General features: G+C 36.1%; 1 protein-coding gene across 1 annotated transcript; it reads left to right on the top strand.

The window, feature by feature from the left end:
* Positions 1-236: 236 nt before the first annotated feature.
* LOC137387549 (uncharacterized) lies at positions 237-25347 on the top strand. Its single transcript, XM_068074003.1, has 5 exons — positions 237-451; positions 2518-2548; positions 4089-4250; positions 8428-8531; positions 24698-25347. Exons 1-5 carry the CDS (start codon positions 377-379, stop codon positions 24815-24817), a joined length of 492 nt encoding a protein of 163 aa, XP_067930104.1. The 5' UTR covers positions 237-376; the 3' UTR covers positions 24818-25347.
* Positions 25348-26016: the final 669 nt, after the last annotated feature.

Consider the following 26016-nt stretch of genomic DNA (forward strand, 5'->3'; position numbering starts at 1 on the left):
AGCAACCCTCTGTCACTTCAACAAATATGAGTAGCTAAGTATGCATTTTGCACATAAAATGGTCAATCAACCGCGCCCAGAATACTGTTGGAGTTCTCCTTCCTTGCTTTGCGTTGATTACTTCCTCCTAAAAATCGATAGCTATTGGCTAGCTAATCGTATCCAATCAAATCAATAGTTTTTGTTTGCTCTAAATGTAGCTCGCGTTTCACTCAAAAAGGTCGGAACTAATGTGAGCGAGTTGTTCGTGAATCCGTAATTGTAGAACTAAGACTGTCGATAGTTACGACTGGCACTGTTTCGTCTGAAGTCTGAAAGACAAAGCATTGCTATTACTTGATTCGAAGTTAACTTCAAAAGCCTAACGCCTCATACTATGATGGCATCTTCAATACACGCAACTTTACTCCTTATTTTTACTTTATTTCTCACTCTTTCAGTAGATTCAGCGGTGAGTATATATGCAGTATATTCGTTCTCTGTTGTTTACATCTGTAATTCACCTCGAGAGATTAAAAAAATTGTTAACCGACTTTGTGAGCACGCATCGATTTTTATATTTGCTATACAATGAATGAGGAAAGGGTTTTCTTTGCTTTGATCTTTGAGCTTAGCATGCTTAGACTATTATAACATATTGTCTGCAGGAGTTGTATCGCCTAATTAATTACTGAGTGGATAGCAAATAGCATAATATACAAATAGCATCCTATGTTATTGGGAAAATGTTTCGATTCCTTTAGATAGCTGTTACTACTGCAAGAACAGCTGATTTATCAGTGAACACCTTCAAGTAGCGAGTTTCTCGGAACAACAGTGAATCTGTTATTCTATTAATAACACTCGCCCCGATCTTGTTCTTATCAATGCTTAAGCTCTTTTAGTTAATATTTTACGAAATTTTGATTAACTATTACTTTTTATTACATAATTTATATTTATGTAAGCTTATGTAATACATAAATTTCTTCCTATTGCATAAATGGCTGTCGTTCTTTAGCCAACATCAGACATGCGGCTAAGTTGAAACTGCTCAAATTATATTCATGACTAATTTATTAGGCTTTACATATAATAATAATATAATTGGGTTTTGATTAGTAAATAACGCTGAAAGCGTTGTAACATAAAATCAAGGTTATTTGATTATGATTAAACCATTTCGGCAGTGTGTACTGATGAAAAAAGTTCAAAAGTTGGGTTCACCAATAGGTGTGAAACCGACACCTACATATTCCAGTCCAACTTGCTATTTTCTGCTATGCAAGTTTAAGTGTGACTGCAGGTATTGGTAGTGGTCATTTGAAGGTCATTTGAAGGTCATTTGAAAGCAAGAAGTCAATGGCTGCATTTGCAGAGCATCTGGTTGTCTGCTCAGCCAACAGGCACACCACTACTTCAAATTTTATATGTGGGGCCAACCTTGTATTTTTTCTACTGGAAAGTTCTTTACATCGTCAAAAATCGCTCTGTTTAGTAATAACTTAGATTGCAAATAATATGTAATTATTGTCTATTTAATTGTCTCTTTTAATTCTCCTTTGTAGTTATTAAAATCAACACTGTTAAAATTGATAGGCTCTAGTTGTAATTAGCTCACAAACACATTGAGTGACTCACCATATGTCGCTGGCTCTGATGTATGAACTATGGGATGAATTCACATGCCCTTGTAAATACTGTTGTTTACTGCTGCTGGCTTTATCATAGTCATTTTTCCTTGGCTAGTTAATAGAATATTCTAGTGGATATCAAATCCAGTTGAAATTGCTGTCTATAGTTGATAAAGCATAAAATTATATAAACAATATAAAATGCAAACATCAACACAGATTATAACAAGGAAGGATAACTCTGTGTAAACTTCGGCTAAATAAATGAACATTTGAATCTCGATACGGCAGCGAATTACTATCAACAAGAGGTTCTATTTTTATACAGTTGGCAAAAAATAATTCTTTTTATGTTTTTTCTACCATAACTCCTAGATTGCCTGTCATAAAATGCTAAATTGCCTTGAGAGCTTATCTATCGCCTCGGAGCATTCTCGGTGTGCCATATTTGACCTTGACCTGTGAGTTGATATCATAGTTCCATCTTCATGATGATACGTACAAGTCTTTGTCGAAACTTAGGCTCTGGTTTACTCTAGATTGTTCTGATATGTTATAGATATATTTTTCCTATTTCGAGTTTAATAAACCGCTTTCCTTTTAAATCTTGTTTATTGGCCAAACAGAGTTAACACTCTCGTAAGTAGGTGCCTACAGACAATCTCAACATTTAGGTAAATATTCACAAAAGCTTGTAAACAATATTTAGTGATACCAAATTTATTGATTGTTTTTCACATAACCCTAATCTCTCCAGTATGGCGGTACGTTTGCTCCGAGTATTTGATAAGCTAGCCTGATTCTCAGAAATTTATCAGTTCGAAATTTCTGCCAGTCCCTGGTAGGCCTTTACATGTATGTCCATCGGTGTATGATGCAATCATGTTTAATGTTTGTTTTGTAGGAGGCTTATGTATACTACTACAATACGTGGTGTAAGTATGAGGCTATGAGCTACTAAATAGTCTCCCCTTATCACAAATGCGATCACCTCGAGTTACCGAGGCTCGTAAAGCTATTTAGGCACTGCACAATGGCCATCTGCCTGAGTTAGCTTCCACAGAAGCGCCAACTATTAAAGTACACAATTATATAGGAATTAAGGGTGGAGGTATAAGAAATCTCAAAGATTCTCGTGATCAATGATTGAAGTAAGACTGTAATTTAATTGGGTTGTTGACATGCTCCCAAGAGAAAAGTGTCAGTCAGTGATTCTCCTATTAATTTGCACTTATATAACCATTTTGACTTGATTAGAAATAATAGAGGTTACCGTGTGTTAGCTATGGTGGAGATGCTATACAATGCAGGTTTCACAAGCTGTAAAGTAAATCTCTTTTGATATACCGGATACGAAACACGGATACGAAACACAGATACGAAACACGTTGTGACAAACTAGATAAAACTATTGTTTTGTTTTTATAGTTAATAGTGTGACATAAAATATTTTGGAGTGATGTATGTCGTGCATCGTTTCAGCTTTTAAGGGAGAAACATAGTTCTTATTTTCTATTAAGTTTAGCTTCACAGGTAATAAATGCCATTTAAGAGTGAAAGTGAAACCTTAGGATGATTGAGGGCTTCTCAGTTTTTGTTAGTATTTTTGTGTCAACATTGTTTATAAGGTGTCAAAATATATTTGCTGTACATATTGTAGTGTGTATCATGGTCTCAGCAATGCACACAAAAATCATGTTTAGCACTACACAATTTTGACAGATGAAAATGATCCGTTGCGCGTAGCAAAGCGCCAAGTTTATGTTACCTTGCATTCAGTACACTTGATGGTTTCTCAATCAATTGCATGTAAAACTATTGTGTTACAAAATTATACAATAATATAATAATTAGATTTGCAATAATTTTTCATTTGGTAACAGCGGCATATAGGTGGTTGAGATGAAAAGTGGTGTGCAAAATAAACTTTACTTTGTTGGTAAAGTAAAGTTTACATTCACAACATTGTTACCCATAGTGAATTTAGTCAACAGCTATACATTATACAGGCCTAAATTAACTTAATCCTCATTTTGTCTTTGATTTCAAGTTCATAAACCAAGCAGCTGTGAAATTATGTTTATGAATTATTATGTAGGCTAAATTCTGAGTCTCTCATTTTTTAATGCTAGAAGATCTTTTCTGTACAGTTCAGGGCACACCACATTGATTTTTGTTTTTTTTAATCAATTCAAATCATTTACTGTGTGTGATAAAAAATAAGCAAAAAAAGTCATTTCAATATTCATTCGTAGCTTTTCCCCCTTTATTGTACTTTCAGAAATTTTCCTTTAGCAAAATATGGTAGCCTATGTATCTACATGTACATGATAGTGAACCAGCTTCATTTCTGTCTGGTAAAGTGATAAACGATGTCTCTTTTCCTTGGATTTCAGTTGAGCTCTTGGCGGTTCCCACAATTTTCTCATGACATTCGTGTTTTGTTTTACTAATAATGTTCATGTTTGTTTGTAGACATCTATGTGATTGTCGTCTTTGTGGTCATAGCGATCAGCAGCTGCATCGGGGCATGCGTGAGATACAAACGTAACCAGATGATACTCGAACAGAGAAGAATCATCGTGTCGCAGGGGGCCCCAATAAATGTGACGACCACTGGAGGTGCCGTCAATGGAGGTGAGTCATTCGTCTCTACTCTGTGCAAATCTTCCTGATCACACAAATCTTTTTGTTGCTTTCAAAGAGTTGAAAAGAAATTAAATGTAAGAAATAATTAAACTGCTCTCATGTTTGCTTAGAGGTCAATGGTTAGTTTACCACCATGATTTGATTTAGACTGTTCATGATGTGGTTAATCTGTAAGTTTTCATCATCTGCCAGATGAAAATGGCAAAAACCCCCGCAAGTCAACCGAGTTTTATCACTTGCAAATTTTTATCAAATGTTTTACGCTTGCAAAAGATGGAAATGATGTTTGCGAATGATGCGCAAAAAAATCCCTCGCAAGCTATTCCATTGTAAATGTTTTTTCAAACTTCAATAGTCTAGCATTGAAGTTTTTTCCTTAGCATTTTTCACTTACTTCTTGAAGATTACTGAGCATTTTAAGCGTGATCAAGTTTTGTCAATTTTCATCTTGAAACATCTTGGCAATCAGATCACCTCAAACATTCAAAACAATCGCAAGTGATAGAAAAATACTGATACTTTCTGATAGATCTGCTAAAATTTTGTTCATTTAAAGTTCATGTAAGTTTATTTTGAACCATTTAATACCATTAGTCCAAAACACAATCTACACTGATATTACTTACACATCAAGTTCAGCAGAGGCCATAAGAAAGCTGAAGCACGGTAGAGAAATATTGAGTGATTTTGCTGGCATACATCTACATTTCGAAATGTCTCACATTTCGAAATGTTTGCTTCGAGTTTGCTTCAGCCCCTAGTTTCCCTTCAAGCACTTGTCGCTAAGATGAAAGACCACCTCATCTTTGTGGCAGGCCTTAGCATCATTGAATTCACTCCAGCATTAGCCCACGCTACTAAAACTCTACCGTATCTAATTGCAACTCAAATCTTGAACCATAAGAGCCCAAATCCACCACAAAACCTATTGTCTGATCGGCTCATAGACCTCTAAGTTTTTATAAGCGTGATTAGGTTTGCCACAGATCCAGCCTCCTATTCTTATTGTATCTAATTATGTGTGCTTTATCATTAGCATCTGTCTGGTAGCTGAAGACTCCGCTACTAAGAAAGGAATTTCGTGTTCTTCAGAAATAATGGCCATGCCTGCTTAGTATCAGAGATGATATGCGATTCCTATGATGGATAGGAGAGGTTAGGCGACAGTGACGCTTCCTAAAATAACTGCTATATTAATAAAGCATTTGTCCAAGCTGTCTTTACTATTGTAACAACTGTGTCCATCTCTCTGAAGCCATGCTGAGAGGGTTAGGAAAAAAGATTGTACCACGCAGGACTCGATCGATCCCAGATAATCAAAATTCCAGCCAAACACGCTACCATCTGCCTACCATCTGCGCAATTCAATCACCTTGCTACATTGGGTAATAATTATACAAACAGTTATTACACCTGATGATCTCTCACAGCACTTTCAGACTGCATACTAGTCATGACTGTAATAAGAGCCGCGCGGGCTGGCCGAACAAAAGGTTGGATGCTGAGAAAAGATATTACATCGCACAAGCTTAGCATCCAGGCACTTACCATCCTTGCCACTCAACCACCCACTACATTTTGGAATAATTGCACACATATTTATTACAATCCCTGGTGTACTAGTTAGGCTATAAATAAAAAATGATTGCATTGCCAGCTTTGTGTCAAGAGTTTCCCGATTGACAGCATACTTAGAACAACACAGCAGATCAGCAGTTGCTACCGTTCTTTGTACACATGTGTGCAGCACACGTAGCAGCTGTTACGGATAGCCTTGTTTTGTAGTCTCGCTGACTGGCAATTGAGTGATAGACTGATATCTTTGTTGACGAGCGAGTTTCCTTTATGGATCGATACCTATTGTCATGTTGTCAGTTCATAGCTAGCTGCCTAGGTAAACTCGTGTCTCAATAATTAATGCAGGAAGATTGTAAGACAGTGCGGATTCCATTGCGATATCAGAATCCTTAATGGATTTGTCATTTGGGTCACCATTTTGTTTTGAACTGGATTGGCTCACATTGTTTATTTTTCTTCAGCAACTACTTGTTAGGGTCTCTGCCTTCTCACAGTCATTTACAGTTCCATTACTTCAGCTGCTAGTAAAGTTTGATTTATCACGGAATCTTATTCAGTATTTGGTAATGGAGGCCATTTTGAATGCTAGGCACCCACCTTGTCAGGTATTTTGGCGACTTACGGAGCATTTCCCAGTGATAAGCTTATCAGAATATACATTAGCCATTGTTCCTTGTAACCAATAACTTTGGGGCGCTCCACCGAGTGTGCCATATGAGAAAAACTTTAGAGTTCTATGGGTGATTCGTCATCTGGCACACCTCTGAAGGGGCGCTCAACGATTAGCCTGCTCTATGCGAGAGAACTCTGGTATGCATCGTTGCTCTTTGGTTTAGAAGGCACATTAGTGGAAAATCGAGTGCCCTTTTTGGTCGTGAACACTATTGAAAGTTTGGATTTGAGGGAGCCACAACAAGCAGTAAAACGGCCCTACTTAATCTTTACTATAATAAGTGCTGTGTCCGTCTGCAGCTATAATAGTATGCTGTGAAAAAAAGATTTCATCATGAAGGATTCGAACTCATGACTCTCAGCTTCATAGGCCAACACTGTAACACCTGAACCAATCAACCACCTTAGCTGGACAGAAATAATTGTACAGATAGGTATTACAAATGACCATTGCTCATGGCATACCAGACTGTGAGGACACATGTACTAGTTATAATAAAAATACAAGCTATGTTGTATCAACTCGCAATGACGAACATTCACAAAAAGTATACCTCCATGACATTTGTCTGGCTCTTTATTTTGCTAATTAGTATAACCCCAAGTATCTGGTGTTCAATCCCCTCCCTAGGGCGCCTTGTAACAGTGGCATGTAGACTAAAAAAGACCCACACCATTGGGAATCGCTCATCAGTGCATCATTATGTAATACTAATGCTGATCAAAGGTCAAATTTGCTCCTGAGTCTTTCCTGTGTTCACTTATCAGCTTCTAGATAAAATGATAAATATATCAAATGTTTTGTAGCTTACCGCACTGGCCACGCAATAAATGAATCAATGCATCCACTGAGCCCATATTTGACTGAAACAATCAAAGTTGTCTCATTGCAGTGAGGCGGTAATCAGCTAGTAACTTGTGGTTCTAGTCGTGTGTAACCAGAAACCTGTTGAACCATTGAAGATATTCACCAATCGCAGTTTGAAAGCATTAGCATGCATTGGGTCTATCAATATGTGAAGTTGCTTAAAATATGAGAACTTTGGAAGGTGATATGCATGGTAGTTTGATAGTGATATAGCTGGTCATTTGAGTGTGATATAGCTGGTCATTTGAGTGTGATATAGCTGGTCATTTGAGTGTGATATAGGTGGTTATGTGAGAGTGACAGGTGATCATTTGAGTGTGATATAGCTGGTCATTTGCTAGTGATATGCATGGTAGTTTGATAGTGACATAGGTGATCATTTGAGAGTGATATAGCTGGTCATTTGAGTGTGATATAGGTGGTTATGTGAGAGTGACATAGGTGATCATTTGAGAGTGATGTAGCTGGTCATTTGAGAGAGACATAGCTGGTCATTTGAGTGTGATATAGGTTGAGAGTAGGGAAGTTTCTGTTGGTGAATCAGAGAACTAATGAAAATGAACTAGTAGCCATACTGGCCCCCTCATAATAGTAACAAGACAGCACTAGAGACTGAGGACTTTGCTATAGAATCTGAAAAGATGTTAGACAGAGATTTCAACTTTTTTTACATCCAGTTTTGAATGGATTTGGCTTATTCCTTCTAAAAAAACTTTCTTAGCTGAATGTTTTATGACCACTTAAATAACTTCACCAGCCTCACACTTTTCTCGTATGAAAAGCTGAAAGTTTTTAGATAATTATGTGAAATTGTAGTTGCATCGTTAAAAAGTTCTGCTATTTTGATTCAGTTTGTTAAATCGTACATGAATACATATATAATATAATACATATAATTGCATTAAAAGCATTCTAGTTTACGGACAGTTTAGTTTTCCAATACGCTGTCAGTTTGTTGCAAATCAACCGTAAATCATAAGATTATATAACACTGCATTCGCCCACTTTCTCTCATATGCATGTATCCATATAAACTTATTGTTTTAGGCTATAATCCACCAATCTACGCACCAGGAAGTTACCCGACTCAACCAGTTGGAGGATATATGCAGCATCCACCTGCCTACAATGCCGCAGCTCAACCAGAGAAGGTTTGTAATGGGTTGGAAATGACAGATACCCTCCATACTACCCAATAATGGTAGAATCGTAGGCTAAATAAAAAATAGGATTCTTCTTCCAACTAATTGACTGCTTGAAGCGTAATGGATAGGTTACAGAGTTCATTGGTTGTATCTACCATATCATGAAACTCTGATCTTGTTGTCACGCGTTAAACCATTGCACTGAAACCCTGCTTCATAAAACAATGCTTACTACAAGACTTGAGCCCGGCGCCTTCAGTTGTATACTGATACTCTACCATCTGCGCTGATCGACCGCTTTGCACAATGGATTTTGTCGTCAAACGATTTGCGTTAAAAATGAACGAAGTCCTGAACGTCGCCGGGATTAATGCAAGTGTTTTATAAAGCGGTGTCTGCTGCGTACGTAGTTCATAGGTCTAGCCATGGTAACATCGCCTTGAAATGCCTCATAGTGGGGCAGCCTAGTGATTTGCCCTACTACATATTGACTGGCAACAAAATGTCCCACTACAGATATAACTATATTATTCTTAAAAAGGTCCTGGGTCATAAGGTCCTGGTTCAAAAGGTCCTGGGTTATAAATGGCTGCATCAAATCCTTAAAAATGAATTTACACTAAATTTTAGATGATTTTATCAGAAGGTATCGCTATTTTATCAGAAGGTATCGCTATTTTATCAGAAGGTATCGCTATTTTATCAGAAGGTATCGCTATTTTATCAGAAGGTATCGCTATTTTATCAGAAGGTATCGCTATTTTATCAGAAGGTATCGCTATTTTATCAGAAGGTATCGCTATTTTATCAGAAGGTATCGCTATTTTATCAGAAGGTATCGCTATTTTATCAGAAGGTATCGCTATTTTATCAGAAGGTATCGCTATTTTTTAATTATTTGTGATTGTTTTTTTACATTTGAAGGGGTCTGACTGCCAGGGTGCTTCAAAATTAAGGTTGACAAAACTTGAGTGCGGTTAAAATCGGTGGAATAGAGACGTACAACGCTGCAACTTAAACGCATTTAGTCGATATCAACTATCGCAACAAAAACAACTAGTGGCACCATTTCGCACGTATTTTTCTTTTGAGCGTTTTACGATCAAGTTTTGTCGATTTTAATCTTGAAACATTCTGGCAGTCGGATCATCTCAAACATCAAAAGCAATCGCAAATAATAGAAAAATACCGATATGTGCGGATAAAATCTACTAACATTTCGTGAAAGTTGATCTTTAATGAAACGACCAGAGCAGTTCGTTCACATTGACTCACAAATGCGGCTGTACTATTACAAGGTATTTTCCAAACATGTTAAAAGTGCTTTGGTTAGCAAGTTCATATAGCAGTTTCTTGAATGAACGTACATGTGTAACAATTCGCCCTCCATTACTAGTTATGAAGTGCCAAATTGAGAAACTGTTTTCATTTTAACAATCATTAGGAAAAGAGCAGACAACTCATTGTATATCACTGTAGTTAGCCCGACTTGTTACACTTCCCTAAACTTGAATGAATTTTTTTCAACTAATGTTTTGGCGATTTCTTAGTGTCAGTAGCCAACGAAAAGATGATATATTTTCCTCAAGGTCACAAGTAAACTAATATATTACTTGTTCACAGGAATACAATAGTTCAGCTGTCCTTTACCAAAATTTTTAAATATTCTACAAACTACTTTTCCGTCGTGGTTTTTAATTTCTTATTGCTCCGGGATGAGTTTGTGGAACTTGGTTAGGATAAAATTGAGAAGGTAAAGACAGATTACATTGAATTTACACAAGAGCCATTCAATTTCAATAAGGAGAATTTATTAATAAAAGAATTCTACAATAAATAGAAGCCTAATTTTTTTAAGTTTTTATAATCTCTACTGATGACTCATAATTTTTTTCGAGATCATTTGGTCGTGCTATCCTTTATTATTTATGCTCCAGAATTGAACAGAGATCAGTTATCACATTTTTTGGTAGCTGAAGGGTGTGAACCAAGCAAAATTTACAGGAATATGGGGAATGTTTGTGCAGGAGGCAGTTTTAGCCAGAAAATATTTAGAGAAGGCAGGACAAGTATTGATGATGAAGCGATATCAGGTAGGCCTGCTGATGCGAGGTCCTCTATTGTGGTCGAATCATTTACTGGGTTTGTTCAGTTTAGAGGAAGTGTAATCTTAGAAGATGTTGCAAAGTAATTAGGAGAGTGAGTTGGCAGAGCCTACAAAATTATTCATGAGGAAGTGGCTTTTTCTAACGTCAGCTGTCACTTAGTTCCCAAATAGCTGATACAAGAGCATAGACAGGAGAGAGTTGGGTTGTATCAACAGAAGCTTTGTTGATATGAAAGAAAAAATGATTGAGTTCCTTAGAAAGATTGTCACTTGTGATGAGACCTGGAATTGGCAATATGAGCCATCCTATGAACGCTATGACCAAGCTTAATTAATGCATTGGGAATATAGGGAATCTCCTATCAGAAAAAGTTAAAGTTACGACAATCTGTATAAATAAATCAAAGTTTTTTGTTATCTGTCGTCATTCAGTGTCTGTCCAGCTGTAGCCGTTAAAATCTATCAATGAAAAATTCATATTGCAGAAGATTTGATTTCGGAACCTCTCGGTTACAAGGCGACAAGCTAACCCCTTGAGCTACATGGGATGCAATAAATTTATTGGGCGATATGTGTCATTATCTGTGTTGAAATACGCATAGCGATTTTGCATTACGCTCAACGTCACTAAAGCTTGCTCTCACAGTTCTTATTAGTACGTTTAGCAATGCAGATCCAATCTACGGCGTCTTCGGGATGGCTGCGATTAGCTGTTCGTTTTTTAGCTTTTAAGAGTTTGTAATCACATTTCAACCTATTTTGCACCTACAACACAGCAGAGTAAGACATGGTGAATCTTTTGATACTAAATAACTAATGTGAATTTTGTTGCAAGTAAACCTTTAATACAGCTTGTTGAGAGGAAAGCCAGTGTCCTTACAACTGATAAGAGCTGAATGCTAAGAACAAACTTTTCTTTAAACGTTTGTTATATACATATTATAAAATATATGTTATTATATAAAATATATGTTATAATATATATTATAACATATATTATAACATATATAACATACCGTAATATATATGAGCCTATAATATATATTATGATATATATATATATTAGTGATATATTATATATATGATATATACATTATAATATATATTATAATATATATTATAATAAAATAAATTTGATTAAAAGTTACCAAAATGGTTAAAGCATTTTACTACTAAATCTTTTTGTGCATAGTAGGTGCACTCAGGTAAAATGACCAAAGGTTGGTAAAATGTATAAACACAAGCTAAGCAATTATAGGTTTAAAATAAATAGGATTAAAAGACACTATAAACGAATGTTGTATGGTAACAGAATTCATGTAATGTGATCCAGTGTGTGCTTTCGTGCATGTCTACATGTCGATATCATTTCTAATGCGATAATCCTTCATATATATTATAACATATATATTATAATATATATGTTATAATATATGCTTCCTTCTTACCGATTTAATCACTAAATAGATACTGATAATCCTGATAAGCTATTCTCAAATTTGTGCCTACAGTTTAACATTTTGTTGTTAGGCAGATGGTTAGCTAACCAATCAAACACACCATAACACTAGGTATAGCCAACTAACTACCAGTAATACTAGCAAATATATACCAAATTTAAAACCATTTTGTTCAACTCACTTAATAATTCCTGATTTCTGTTTTTTATTTTTGTTTTGACATGTAACGAAAAGCATCATTTAGTTGATGATTACTGATGCCAATAAAGAGTTATACATACAAGTGATGCGTACAATACATCATACAATACAATCATACAATACATCATACAATACAACCATACAATACATCATACAATACATCATACAATACTATCATACAATACTATCATACAATACATCATACAATACATCATACAATACATCATACAATACAATACTATCATACAATACTATCATACAATACATCATACAATACAGTCATACAATACATCATACAATACAATCATACAATACAATCATACAATACAATCATACAATACTATCATACAATACATCATACAATACATCATACAATACATCATACAATACATCATACAATACTATCATACAATACTATCATACAATACATCATACAATACATCATACAATACATCATACAATACAATACTATCATACAATACTATCATACAATACATCATACAATACAGTCATACAATACATCATACAATACAATCATACAATACAATCATACAATACATCATACAATACAACCATACAATGCATCATACAATACAATCATGCAATACGTATGTTATCATACAACACGTCATATTTCACTCGTCAGGGTTAGTTAACCAGTCACGCACTCCGTAACACTGCCGTAGTCTGTTAGCCAATCACATACTGTCATACTAAACATGATCAATGTTTTCCTTATTTTTTTTACACATGTACAAGTTGCTGGTCCATAGAAGCTAGCTAGAAAAGCTCTTCTTGACTGTACTAAGGATTAACTTGTTACAGTAACTCTTTAGGTTATTTATCTCTTTCATGCTATTATCTTTAGCTTATCTTTTACCGAGCAAGTAAAGACTGGTTCACACTAGAGGTGTTAATCACACAGTACTTCAGTGATCGTCTGTAATAACAATGATCATACATGATCATACAAACCCATCCATGTTTACATCAATGAATAGTCAGTGGTATAGCGCACTCATTATACAATGAGGAAACTATGAAATACTAGTCCTACAGCAACTGTCATGAAACAAAATATAGATCGAGCAATCAACGACATCCAATCGTCACCGCCGAAGCGGTGTATATTGCAGACTGTTGTAGATGCTCGGCAAACTATAGGGAAAGTCTGACAGCTGCAAACTTGTCCGACGTATCTTCGTTGCCTCGACGATGCTATCAGTCACAGTGCCCGTAATGGAGCGGACAACTCCGATATGTGGTGATATAGTGTGAACCAGCGAGTAATGGTAGATAGGCCTAATTATTACCTCTAGGGTGAGAGAGTTTGGTAATCTAATCTTATGCAAAGATTAAGGCAAATCAAATCAAGCTGAATGCAGTGTTTATCTAAGCCTTTACGCTCTATTATACCTTTAGTATTTCTAACAATAGTCAAGCACCAGCTATCCTTTGACGCCAGTTCACTTTGAGTCGCTATCGCTAGGTATTACCTAACCATTTGTTGTGGATCGTGTTCTACAAGGAGGAAGTACGATGGCTTTCAGCTGGCCAAAATTTTTGGCGCGGTATCTCCATCGGTGTTAATCTCTCATGAAAATTCATCCTATCATGCGTCTTTTATGCGGTCGGTCTCAAAATTCGAGTGAGGAACAGTCCCGCTTCTCCAAGTTAGCACTTAGAATTTATCAAGTTGAATTTTAGTTGGTTTCCCTTGAAGTACATTTCCATGCTTGAACAGGAGAGGAAGGTCAAAGGTAGCGTGTTCAATTCTAGGGTGTTCAATTCTAGGGTGCTGTCATATTCTTGCAAGCAGAGTGTAGCGACAGGCGCTATCTAGGGCGACAAGCCGTAATGGAGAGCTAGCTTTACTGATGAGTAGTTGTGGTTCATGAGACTTTATTTAACCCAACTGGCTCAACGGGAAGTCTGCAATGCGAATTGCATGACATGTACATCAATATAAAGCAGCTGCAATTATTAATAACAGTGTAAAATATACATATTGATTCAAATGTTTTAGAGGCAATTCAAATGTATAGAATTAGCCATAAATTGTGAAATAAACATAAAATGAGAAATAGATAGTGAATATAACAAATCCTAATGTGTGTAAAAGTTTAACAGTTTGCTAAAAATGAAATGCACAAATTAATAGGCAAAAAACTGACCTTGTTGTCTTCCGTGGCTTGTCTTGGTAAAATAGACTTGAAAATATTGTAGACTTGAGAACTTTTAAAAGAACAACTTTATAAACTTAGAAACTTTATCACCAATAATGGTGAGCTTATTGAGCCATACTGCTCAGGACAAAGACTGCTGCTCTACTGGCCAGTTCTAGAGAAGACAGTTGACCAAGATGAACCGAGAATGCAAAAAAGTTAGATAAAATTAGTGCACATCCCCGACCCTAAATTAGCCGTAGTCCCAGCCACGCCAATCGCCAATGGAACGCGCTCCAACGCCTGCAGCAGCAGCTCTCAAGCTTATTCATACCAGCAGCCAAAGACTGGAAAAAGCATTAGTATTTATTAAAAATGTACTTGTTTTATAGTCATGACACATCTGTTGAGGTAATTATGTATTACACCTTAAAAACATAGAAGTCTGGGGCTGATGTTTACTAGAAATATTTTTAAAGAAATGGCTAGAAATAATACACCTATTTAATTTCATTACACAGAGGATCAGAATCCAATCCTCGGACCATGTGGATAAGCGTATGCATTTTGGTGCATCATTTGTCTAGGTGGCCCCAGACTGAGCCAGTTAGAGTTAGCTGATGATGGTTAAAAGTTGTAGCCCGAGCTGTTTATAAATAGTGCGATATTTGTGGTCTACAATAACCAAACTTTTGCCTTTCAACAAACACAATCAGTGTAGGTTAAATTGTTAGTATTAGATTCATTTACTATAATCAATACAGTATTACCATGTCTTATGTATCGCTGAAATTGACAGGTAGAAGATAACTCCATGTGTATGGATGTAAAGTATATATGTAATTCCAATACATGTATGGATACATTCAAAACTAAACAATTGCACTCAACTAAATTGCAATTTTAAATTATCTCAGAATCTAAATTTCATCAAAGGTTCTAAATTAAGTCTAAATTCTTAAATCTTTTTTGTATTGTGTCACGCATGATTGTCTCGTGTACTTGTAGGGAATCCTGCTAGTGTATTTAGTTTACCAGTCACAACACCATGATATTATGAGTTATATGTATACAGTATACAGTACTGAACAAGTTTGAGACCCATAGGAAAATTGAGTGATTTTGATTTCTAAGTTTGAATTGCGACTGCAATATTGTCTTGAAATTGTCAAAACTATACATCATCAGAACCAGAAATTTATGGGCTTTCCATCGATATATGTACTACTTGCATTCTTCTATCACACAGGCACAAAACCCTAGGCTAGAATATCTGCATAGAGTGAATAAAAGGTATTAACTGTTCAATAGTTGACTATACCAAAGTTTGCTAATGTTAGAGTTTGTGAACAATGACTTTTGGTATGGTTTGGTGGCCCTAAAATGGCCGTTTGGGGTGTTTAAAGTATTAGTATTTGATGGAGCCTCATTTTGCCTTGATCACCAGGTCACATGGTCTTGGCATGATTCGCACCAGCTTTTCCAGTTGTTCCTTTGTCACAGTGTAGTTCCAGGCTTTGATGATGCCCTCTCTGAGTTGAGTTTTTGTGCTCGATTTGTTCTTGACTAGTTGCTCGCTGATTTATTACCAAAGGTTTTCAATCGGGTTGAGGTCGGAACTCTGAGCTGACCAGTCTAGTCGCTCAACTTTGGTTGTCCCGTACCAATCTTTTACGATCTTTGTTCTTTGGTTCTGTGTGTTATCATCCTGGAAGAACCATCGTCGCAGGTCTTAGAACAGGTCTCTAGCACTCCCAGCATATTTCCCTCAAGCATTTTTATGTGCTTTGTTCTGTTCATTAATCCTTGGCGAAATTGTAGCCACCCAACGCCATCTGCAGCCACACAGCCTCAGACCATTACAAAGGTAGGGGGCTTGACCAGCAGCTGCAGGCATTGTGGTTTGAATTTCTCTCCAGCCCGTCTTCTGACATAGGATTTACCTAAGTGATTGTGAGTCATGAAGGTCGACTCATTCAGGAAAAGAGCTCCTCTCTACTGGGCGTAGGACCAGAACTGATGTTCCCCTGCCCACTTCAATCTTTTTTCCTTGTGGGCTTCTGTAAGCAGCCGTTTTTGTGAGGTCAGCACCCTCGCAGCCCATTTTCTAGCAGCCTCATCCTAGTTGTCCTTGGATCCACATCAGTTTGAGTGCCTGCCTATTGGTGAGTGAGATTCTAACCAGGGTGAGGTCAGCACAAACATGATTTTTTCTGTCTCCCACTCCTAGACCTGGTCTTGAATCTACCGGTTTTCTGCCGCTTTCTCGCCACTGAATAGACTCCAGTCAGGCCTACACCGACTTCCTTTGCGATCTTAGATTTGTCCTTCTGGTGAAGGTGAACAATCACTACTCGCTTGTTTTCAATTGGTTTGCCTAATTTGCCTGTGAAGCGACTGATGACAGGCTCAACTTCACATCAAATTTTATACCGTGACACAAAGCCTGACATGTCTCAAATCTAAACACCACTTGTTGACACTGATGAACTTTCTGTAACGTTTAACAGAATTGCTCTACCTTGCTTCATACGGGTTTTACGGCTGATTGAATTATATTCAGATATTGCTTCATCTTCACATTATTTAACTTTAACAATTATAGCTGCCATTAATACCATTATATTAGTCTCATCGTAGTGCAGCATTAATAGGTTGGTAGATAACATTGTAAGATTTCTATTGATACCACATTTGATACTTATTGACAAATATAAGTAACATTAGGAGGCACGAGAAAAATACTACCAATGTTGTTTCGTTGAAAGCCAAGTGTCTCAGACTTTTGTACAGCACCGTATATATATATATATATATACAGCACCGTATATATATATATATATATATATGTACAGCACCGTATATATATATATAGTATATATAGTATATATATATATATACTATATATACTATATATATATATACGGTGCTGTACATATATATATATATATATATATATATATACGGTGCTGTATATATATATATACTGTTGAATTATATATATATACTGTTGAATTATATATATATACTGTTGAATTATATATATATATACTGTTGAATTATATATATACTAATCTTGAAACATTCTGATATATAATATATATGTATATATATATATATCAGAATGTTTCAAAATTAAAATTGATAAAACTTGGTGGCGATTAAAACGCTCAGCTATAACATGAACGCAATAACCGATACGAACTGTAGCAACGATAACAACTAGTACGTCATTTTGCACGTATTTTTCTTCTAAGGGGTTTAACTGTCATCAAGTTTTGTCAATTTTAATTTTGAAGCATCTTGGCAGTCAGATCATCTCTAACATCGAAAACAATCGCATATGATAAAAAAGTGACGATACATTATGATAAAATATACTAAAATTTTGTGCAAGCTCATCTTTAAATGTTTGGTCTGACCAGAATCTACACTGTTGCCTTTTATCTTGGTCTGACCAGAATCTACACTGTTGCCTTTTATCTTGGTAAAGGTTTTTTCCTGACTCATTCGTCGATCTATGCTGAACCAATTAGTAACTAGTACAAGCATTAGCTGGTGTATTGAGATGAGGTTCGTGACGCATTGATGACCATGCAGTATTCACATGGCCTCATTATCCTTATTTCATAAAGTGTCATAGAGTAGGACTGGAGCATAATGCGTGCCATCTAAAAATACAGGATAAGTAGGTATTTGATGGGCTGTAGATAGGCATCAGTCGCTCTTGCATCATTTTATGGTACTTGAGTTATACAACTCCATATTCTTGTTTACAATGTGAAGATAACTTCTAATTGTACTTGTTTACATCCGAATTGGCCAACACAGTAGGCCTATCCAGTGCAAAGCCTGAGATAATTCGGGGTAATTGTTTTTCCATCTGATGTTGAGTCTGAGAAAACTCGGTTGTGTAGTTTTGCTTTGTTAGTTTGTTGCACTTTCGGGTTTTGATCGGATTACGGAATTTTGGTCGCTTTGCGCTTGATAAGTTTTAAGCGTAGTTCTAAAGTTTCAAGTCAATTGGACTGGTGTTTCTGAGATATCGGTGAAACACCGAGGGCATTTCAAAATGACCAAGAACTGAAAAATTGCTGCCGACAGGACATTATTTTCTAATGACAAACTGATTGAAGTTCTTGGTAATGAAGGCTCAGAAATAAATAAACCAAAAAACTTCTCAACAACAAGAGCGTTACATTAAAACTATTTGTTTGTTTATTCATAACAATTATATACGCTTCATCAGATTAGGTGTACTGCAATCATTGTTTGTCCAGTTATCTCTAAAACATTATTCTGAGAGAGAGGGAGAGGATTGAGTGTGTGCACGTGCGTGCGTGTGTGGGTGTGGAAAAACCTATCCTCTGTATTTAATTTCTGTTTTTCATTGAATTCTACATGCTTAGAGCTTCAACATGATATTCAGATTAAAAGGAATTGCGCTATTATAAGTGATTTCACACTTGATAGTAAGTTATGGATACTGTATAGGATCAGGGACCTGCTTTTGTATACTGTACAAGATGAGACTTCAGTGTTCAACACTCGGTATTTTCATGATAAACAAGTCTTGTTTAGCATGAAAATACAGAGAGGTTTGGTGTATAGCAATAGATAGTTTTTGTGGTATGGTGAATATTGGTTATATATGTGCCATTGCAAGTGAAAACCAAGCCATAATATTTATCACTACATCTGATGTTGTTTTTATATGTAGGTTTTTATACTCGAGAAAAAACCGATTTGGCTTCCTGCCATCTACAGTTGTAAATACTTCAAATTTTCAACATGTCCTGCTTGCATCAGCATTGGATATTCGCATGCAAGTGTACTATCAATAAACAAGTGTGTCAACACTTCCTCAAAAATCTGAGTATGATGTCTGGTGACCTTACTTGATGTAGAGGTTGTTTGGGTGTTTTTAAGAGCTGTCGTTGCACCAACAATGGCTTTGGGTTCGTGGTTAGACATGTCTGAGTCCAGTAGCAAGGGAACCTTGACAATCGGGGACATGCCCAGTCACAGATAGCAATTTAAGGTTAGATGTTATTCCTGTCACCATCAGTAGTCTTTTTGGGAATTGAACCCAGCCTGTTGTCTGCAGGTCAACTAGGTCACGGCTGCACTAATGTAGACAGCACTTGACAGCATGCCTCTGGGGGAAATACTGAAAAAGCTACTTCACCATTAACTATTAAACTTCTTTTATAATTTACTGGATGCGTTTGTTATTAGCTTTGATAGGATGAATAGCTCCAGACTTGACCGTCGAGACTAACATTTGACTCATGAGCTCGAGACCCTCGCTTTGTGATTATTCCGAAGATGTTTTAACTCCTTAATGGACTAGTCTGAAAAAATGCAGAAGTCATGTTTTTAAAATATTGGACTACACTCGAGCCATCTCGACAATTCCTACTGTTAAAATGGCACTACTCTGGGACATCTCAAGCTAACGCAGAACTAGTTCCACATTACTAACAAATTAATAAGTTTTATGACCTCAGACTACAATCCAGTTTACTACTATATGTTGAAGCTGCGTAAATTGTGTTCTATTTTAAGACCCTTTCACGTCTATACCTAGATTGTTTACGTTTTATGTCCATATAACTATTTATGATTGGTATGTTCAGAAGTAAGCCGTACATAAATAGATATCAAATTTATTATCATCAGACAATGCCGTTCAAAGATAACTAGACCATTAGACAAAAAGAAATAAAATTAAATTATGTATACAGGAAGGAAAAGCTTTTTGCAAAACATATTTATTTTTGTTTATATGTTGTTTATAACAGTTTGGAATGCGATTAGCTGATTTATGAAGCGCATAGCAGTAGAAGTTTTGTCTTCTTTTGTGAAAAACTTGATGCCTGCCTGATCGTATACGCTGAGATGCCCATATCGCATCACGCTGCCAGTACAGTTGTCTCCCCTTGGCTCGCAATGTATATGTTGACTACATACCAGTGACATGTAAACAGATTTCTCCCCACGGCTCGCGTTGCATCTGTTGACTACAATCCAGTGACATGTAAACAGTTGTCTCGCAGCTCACAATGCATATGTTGACTACAATCCAGTGACATGTAAACAGTTGTCTCCTTGCAGCTCACATTGCATATGTTGACTACACCGGTGACATGTAAACAGTTGTCTCCCCACGGCTCACACTGCATATATTGACTACATACCAGTGCATACCAGTGACATGTAAACATACTTCTAATCAGAAAAAACTAGCCATTTTCATTTAGATGAACATTTCTATTAAATAGGGTTGTCAATATTTTTATTATAACCTGCTATTCATTTTGTTGCGAAGTTGCTCTATCATTGTCTCATTGAATTCCCATTATTATGGGACCATAGGCTATTTTTGTGGGAAACGAAGCTAGCTATCATCAAAGATTAGCGATCATATCACTCTGCCAGTCATTATTTATATCTGTGTAAAGTGGCTGTTTTATCTTTGTTTTTATGTTTGCAACGTCAATTATGAACTTGTAAAACAGAGAAGTAATTGCAAAACAAACTCATGTTGTCTCTCTTTCCTCACTTGTCATGTTTATCAAGAAACTGAGGAATTTGGATGAGGTGCTTGAATATTTAGTGAGCGACTTTCTGAACCTCTTCATGCTCGGGACCATGAATTGCTACAATATAATTAATGTTATTCTAATTACATATTTTTTTATATAAATCTTAATAATAAAAATAATTAATAATTTAGTAAGAGTTGTTAATGAGATTAATTATTAATCATATGAATAGTAAAGTTTTTTACTTTCTACAATTGTCCGATAACTTATCCTCTCTCTATCAGTTGTCAGTTTCAAGTAACCTATCAGATGTTTCTCAAGCCAGTTTCAAGTTGCTTAGAAGGTGCTTTTTAACTCGGTTTTAAGTCGTTTTTAAGATGGTTTTGTGTGTAAGCAGTACATTATTAGGCATTCTGACATCTGGCAAAGAGCCTATTGTTTTGCATTTTTAACAATTACACATTTTGTTGTAATATATTGTAATCTATATATATTATGTAGTATATACAATATTTATATATATTTATCTATACTAATCTGTATATATAAATCTCAAAGTTTCTGTGTTTCTGCACTTCGGTATGTTCAGCTACGGCTATTAAAATTTTGGAATTAAAATATTAAAATATCACATCTTGCTGGATTTGAACTAACAAAGATTGCAACTGCTGGTTTGTAATCCATTTGTTCAAACACGAGTCTCAGGCTCTTACAATGTATAGCTCTTACTATATACTGTATACACTTATTTCCTGATTTCACTCACTAAATGATGTATTAATTGAAACTCTATTAACTCTATGAAACACGATACTTTTTCATGTTTTCGTGAACTTTGATTTTCGGTTTTCCGTTAAGTTCAATTGCTAAATCGTGGTCAAAGCTAATACTTTTCATGCGGACAATTGTATTATCTCGAGTAAGAATAGCCTCTACATTCTCTCTCCATTTGGTCAGACGAAAACAGTCCGATATCTCATTCTTACACTTGCACCATTATTGAGGGGTACCAGCATCGTCGTATTATGTGTTATTCAAAGTTTCTGCTGGAACAGTAACATTTGTTATACACACACACTTCTATGCAAGATTTACTATTATTAACTCAACATATTCAGGATTTTTATTTTGTTTTCTCAGTTCATATTAATTGTATCATTACCAAATCATCTTTTATTGTAATCGTAGCAAAACAGGCCCAATTTAGCTATTACTCGCTAATTATTTCACATTTACATTTAAACATTTTCATAGTTGTTTTGTTTCTTAATTTATTTGTCCTGCACGAAAGATTTTCCTAACGATATGAAGTTCAACGTTACAGTTGTTTATCAAAGTTTAACAACCTTTACAGTTGTTTTATTTGTTCTCTTAATTTATTTAAACTGCACGAAACACTTTTCTCATGATACGAAGTTTGCAAGTTAGAATGGATCAATCACCATTGGCTGTTCTGTAATGATGGTGGTTTATCGATACCATCAGGTATAAATAAGGCATGGAAGTAGTAGTGCAGCTTTCTCAGCTTAACACTTCGAAACTTGCACACAAGCGGGTCACCCTGATCACTTGTCACCCAGATCCTAGACCATATTAACAGCATTTGATCGACTGTGAAAGTACTTAGGGTAACACAACTCCTTTAAAACTGAATATCATATTAAAGCTCCAAGCTTGTAGAACTTTAGAGGAAACTGATGAAACATAACGGATGAAGTGCACCGAGTCTGTGTATATTTATATTAATAGAAAAGTAGCTAGTTTTAGTTTAAAGCTCTTGTTACTGAGGAGTGGAAGCTTTTTAGTTTTGTATGTTTTTATCTTCATTACTAAGTTTCGATCAGTATGTCATTAGCAACTAATGTTCTGTTGGCAGCCATTTTTACATTTCTGAGCCGGTTTGAAGCGTTTTCAGTATTGTGGCCATGTCTCAAGAGCTAACAGTCCAATCGACTTGAAACTGTGCAATTATCCTGAAAACACAGAATGCACTAAGCGATTAAAGTTTCGTAATCCCACGTAAACTAAAAGTACAGAAAAACAAAATGAACTACGAAACCGAGTTTACTTGCGAGTAGGATCAGGCGGGAAAACATTTCCCTGAAATATCTCGGGCTTCAATGCATTAATGCTGTTTACCGAATCATTGGAAATACTTTTAGGTTGAATTCATAGGTCACCACAGAACAGTTGCTCGTGGATCTCAGATTATGGTCTATTTTCTGTTACGAGTCGAGTCGTATTCCTCTGTTATTAAGCATGCTATGCAGTGTGAACATAAGATCATAGTATCCGCCCCTCTATTGATAGCTAGTCTTATCTTTTATCTTTGAAACCCTCTGGCCCTTTTTACAATGTACCATTACCTTTGGTAGGGCTCTTCCACTTAGTTCATGTGTACTTGCTTCAATTTGGGTGGAGTACATCTCACCCGCAATATCTAACGCCAAAAAGGGAGATGTACTCTGTACGACTCAGATTAGTCCTAGTGTTTATAAAACGCTTAGCTGTGATGACGTGGTTGAATTTGGTCATCCGGATCATATATGTATATGATACAATCAAGATGTGTGTCTGTATGTTAGTCCATGTGACCGCTATGCACTTTCACTTTGGCCGTTTTCATTCAAACTTCACTCACACATGATCTGTACCTTTCATGACTTTGTATAGACACCTGAGAACCAGCCTCGTAATCAACCACCTAGGGGCTGTCTGATTGAAAATGAACGAAATCTCAAGCATCTCCAGACTAGTGCTGGACACGAGTACTTCTTGGCCAACTAGTTTAGACTTTCACCCTTCCGTTCGGGTTTTTCGAGTATCGGGTAGCTGGTAGCGCTTGGCACGAGTACTTCTTGGCCAACGGGTTTTTCGGGTGTTGAGTTTGTTGATACAGGTTTTATATCTTACAATATTACAATGCAATTATAATTCTATTCAATTTATTTATCATTTTTTATTATTTTCTATCAAACGATATTTGTGCTCGCAGCATGAACAGGTGGGATATTAAACATTGCTTCGAGCGCAGGGCGCAATAAACCGAGTTTTTGTCCAGTCTACTCGACGGATTTGTGTACCAAAACCCGAACTCGCAAGTCAAAACCTGAACCTGCAAGATCGAAATGCTCAAAATGTCTATTACCTGAGGCTCGAGAGAAGATAAACCGGCGAGTTCAACGAGTTTTATTACCCATGCCCAGCACTACACCAGGCTAACTGCCAGTTTTTTAACTATAGATTTCAGCTGCTGAAACTTCTTTTCTTCGAATATGATTACAAATGATAATGTTTTGATCAAAACTGTTTAGTAAATTAGGAACAGTGGGGGGTACACATAGCTATTAGTCAAGCAGTATCCAAATGACTGGCGGCGGGTAACTCTTAACTTATTCGCAGTGTAGTAATGCAGTGATAGCGTAAGCTTCTGCTTGTCCGTTTAGTCTTTAGTTATTTCAGGGGCACTCACACTTGTGAAGCTTTCATCTTTATGAAGCTGACAAACTGCTAGGCTTGTTTGTATGTGTATTTCCTCCAGCACTATTTGGTGCATTCTTCCTTCATTAGCAGAAGGGGTACATAACTTCCTTTTTGCATCCCATCAAATAGCATCTGTAGCATCATGTAGATCTGTTGTTCGCTGGTTATCAAAATGGAGAGAATTGCAGTGTTTGGTTTCTGTTTTTAGGACCCAAATATGCCCCCAGCATATGATGATGCCTTGTCAGCTCCAACAACAGGAGCGCCTAACTACCCACCACAGCCTCAGGCAGGCAATCCACCCTACCCCACCCAGCCTATGCCATAACCTACACAACTCGTTGTCTAGACTCGCTGCTGATTGGCCGACTGGGCCTGCTCACTCTATGATAGCTTGTGTTCCACTTTGTTTCTCTCTTATTATTACCTATTACTAATTCACTTTTCATTTTTATCAGAAATGATGAATTTGAAACCAGGCAAGACATCTGTGATTATTTTGTATTTTTGTGATTTTTACTGGACTACGTCAACTTTCTTTCTATTCGCTTCCAAATCACTTTCTTCTAATGATTCTTATAAAGCCATTTTACATAACTTTGTTATCTATAATTAAATTCTCTGTATGGGTTTTAGTTGATTCAAAACTGTAAACTTACAAAGGTGAAATCACGTGGGTCCTACCTACGACATGGAGCGACTAGTACAATCACTCTCTGGCTCACCAGTTACATCCGCGCTTTCGAAATTCTTTGCAGCAAAAAGAAACACTTTTTCGAACTGCTATTATAACCATCTATATTTTTAACATTCCTCATTTCTGACACCAACAATAAATGAATATTTTACAATAAGCCAGCACTGTTTGCATCCAACAAACCTTCCATTGACTTTCTGACCAGTAATAAGATTTATTTAATCGTAATCTTTTTATGTTCACTGATCAAAAGTTGTAAATAGTTGTCACTGTTTGCACCTGTCGGTGAGCCCATAACCTGAGGATTATATGAAGTGCAATTTAGTATGATCATCTCCACATGTATACTCAGGACAGCCTATTGAAAAAACCACATAAAATTTAAGCTTGAATGACCTCAAATAATAAGAGTTGAAGGCTTATTTACATTGACACTAGCAACCTAAAAAAATTATACCAGAGTGAGTATTTGTCATATCATCTAAACTGGTATCCTTGACCTGATTTGCTGTCTTCTTATTGGCCAGATGAGATGTAATTAAGGAGCAATTTCACTAGTTTTACAGGATACTTTTGCTCAATCTTAACTTTAGCATGAGTTGCTTAATAATTTAAGTGTCTTTGCAAAAGAAATTTATATCTAACAAGAGTTGCCTTCTCGTGCACAAAGGACAATATTTTACAAAACGTGTATTCATCATGGCTTGAGTTGTCTTCTCATCACTATCAAGGACTTGTAGTTAATTAAAATTTGCTTTTATCTACAAGGATGTGATATTAGCCAACAAAGATTTATTCCATTTTAGTTATTTATAATTAATTAAAAAGGA

Source organism: Watersipora subatra, chromosome 2, assembly GCF_963576615.1.
Source record: "Watersipora subatra chromosome 2, tzWatSuba1.1, whole genome shotgun sequence".
Taxonomy (NCBI): Eukaryota; Metazoa; Bryozoa; class Gymnolaemata; order Cheilostomatida; family Watersiporidae; genus Watersipora; species Watersipora subatra.

What these genes read in the sequence shown, in the direction of transcription:
- LOC137387549 (XM_068074003.1), top strand. Translation starts at nt 377, where the DNA reads ATGATGGCATCTTCAATACACGCAACTTTACTCCTTATTTTTACTTTA. An exon ending in ATACTACTACAATACGTGGT is followed by an intron (nt 2,549 to 4,088) that starts GTAAGTATGAGG and finishes GTTTGTTTGTAG; the next exon opens with ACATCTATGTGATTGTCGTC. An exon ending in CCGCAGCTCAACCAGAGAAG is followed by an intron (nt 8,532 to 24,697) that starts GTTTGTAATGGG and finishes TTCTGTTTTTAG; the next exon opens with GACCCAAATATGCCCCCAGC.